Source organism: Olea europaea, unplaced genomic scaffold, assembly GCF_002742605.1.
Source record: "Olea europaea var. sylvestris unplaced genomic scaffold, O_europaea_v1 scaffold1279, whole genome shotgun sequence".
Lineage (NCBI taxonomy): Eukaryota > Viridiplantae > Streptophyta > Magnoliopsida > Lamiales > Oleaceae > Olea > Olea europaea.
Window position 1 is genome coordinate 217,354 of NW_019230245.1, and position 2,021 is coordinate 219,374.

Here is a 2,021-nt window from a genome sequence, read left to right on the forward strand (position 1 = left end):
GAGCTCCACCATGACCATCATACACCCCGAAAAAATGAGAGCTCAAGTGATTTAAAGTCTGACTTATCCCATCTATTACACGATCACCAATGAGCATTTTAATGGGAATTTTCACAAAATGAGGTACAGCCATGACAGTATCTTCCATCTCTGGCCTATCTCCGCAAATAGAAACTGAACCCCATAATGGCACACACTCCAACTCAAAGACACTCTTAACACCTCCTTTGCATGGATCCTTCTCACCGGGCAACTGAAGAGCAACTACAGACGCCTTTATTGTAGGTCCATTAGAACATTCTTCAGTTGGTTCAGTAGGTATTGTTAGGATATCAGCAGCTAATTCCTTTTGTATATGTCTCTCCTCCACACTGATGACCTTTGCAACTATTTGACCATTCTCAATGCCCTGAATTTCGACAGCAATGGGGAAACTTCCCCCTAAAGTAGCATTCATAGGCAAACTTATGTTTGAAGTGGGATCCAGGGGCAGCAACTCCAAGTTATTAATTATGCTAGGGTCGTCTCCTGCTGATAGGATTTCATCTTCTTCAGTTTCTTGAATCACGGCATTGTGAATATGTTGACCATTTTCAGCTTTCTGTATCATCTGTGAGATATCAGGTTTCTCATCACTCCTTCCAGGCATTGATACGGTAACCCCATTATCCGAACTAGAATTAGAATTATCATTTGGTACTGGTGCTGGATCTGACAGCAAGCTTGCCGTGTCTGTCACTAGTTTGAGTCGTGTGATTTCCACATGGTTTGCAATTCCTGAATTTTCACACATAGAATTACCAAAGCTAAGAGTAACTGCAACTGCTGGAGACATCTCCTCCATCATCCCCCCTTTCTAAAACTTGGAATAACTAACACAAACTTGCCAACAAGTCTCCCCAAACACTGGATCAATCAGTTCTTTAACTTTAGTCCCTTACTCCCTACAAACTTTGGACAAGCCTCAAAGGTTATTCATTATCTCAAACCATTACAAAAAACATCAATCCAGCAAATTAACAAACAATGATACTCGCCCAAGTTTGCAGTTGATTAGTGAAAGTTAGTCGAAAATGCCACAAGATTAACTCCAAGACTTCTCCAAGGACCACAGGAAAACTAGGTAAGCTATGGAGAGCAAAAATAAACAAAAAAGATATCAGATCTGCTGGGAGGAAAATAGGAACTAACCTTCCGTACACATGAATTTGAGACTGAGCAAAGTCGAAGTATCTCCAAGTATCTGAACTTTCCAAATTCTTCCTCCAGGAGAATTACATCCAAGAACACCAAATTGTCACCTCCACCACCAACACTTATATACTCAAGAACATGAAGTAAAAGACAAAATAATCCCTTATCCGTAAATTTAACAAGGGGTTCATGAAAAAATCCTAGGAAAAAGGAAATCAAACGCGTTCAAGATTCACAAGAAAACCGTTAAAGATTGAGACTTTTTGCCACATGTTACCTAGGTTTCACGGATCTGAGGGAACCCTTATCAGCCTCGTGAAATATGGGATTTCTAAAATATCAAACAAAATTACTACTTTTCTCCAATAAATCCACCCAAGAATTAAAATCCCTCTTCAAAATAAAATTAAATTACATGGGGCGGATGCTACTCATCAAAGAACTAAAATCAACAAGAAATTCAAAAAAGAAACAGCTAAATTATACTTACCAAATTGACGAATCACTTAAAAAGTATCCAAGAACTGAAGAGGGATCCAAGATTCATTCTTATTATTATTTTCTTTGGGACGCGAGCTAGCAAGAGAGAGAAGTGTGTGGAAAAGCTTTTATTGATTGGAATACTCCTACATATGACACGTGTAGACTATTATCTTACTCAATCGATTCTTATAATGAAGAAAAATTGGTTCAAGATCGTGGTTTTAAAGTTAATACCAAAGGAGCTCATGGACTTTACATGAGACAAGACTTCAAGAAGACCACGTTTCATTGCTGGGCAATGGCGTGACTCCCGAGGGCATATAACAATCCTAAATTTGTTCTTG

The 2,021-nt window shown here is 38.8% G+C and overlaps 1 protein-coding gene across 7 annotated transcripts in view; it reads right to left on the reverse strand.

Moving 5' to 3' along the window:
- Positions 1–1,979, reverse strand: part of LOC111374716 (protein phosphatase 2C 7-like) — a 20,348-nt gene extending 18,369 nt beyond the window's left edge. Inside the window, exons 1-3 of one of the 7 annotated variants that reach the window (XM_022997443.1) lie at positions 1,685–1,979; positions 1,192–1,259; positions 1–944 (exon numbers count right to left, since the gene is read on the reverse strand). In XM_022997443.1, coding sequence (XP_022853211.1) covers positions 1–847 — 847 coding nt within the window. In that variant the 5' untranslated portion in view covers positions 848–944; positions 1,192–1,259; positions 1,685–1,979. Of the gene's footprint in view, positions 1,097–1,191 lie in introns of all 7 variants that reach the window. The other 6 variants (XM_022997440.1, XM_022997442.1, XM_022997438.1 and 3 more) reach the window with 6 other exon arrangements.
- Positions 1,980–2,021: the final 42 nt, after the last annotated feature.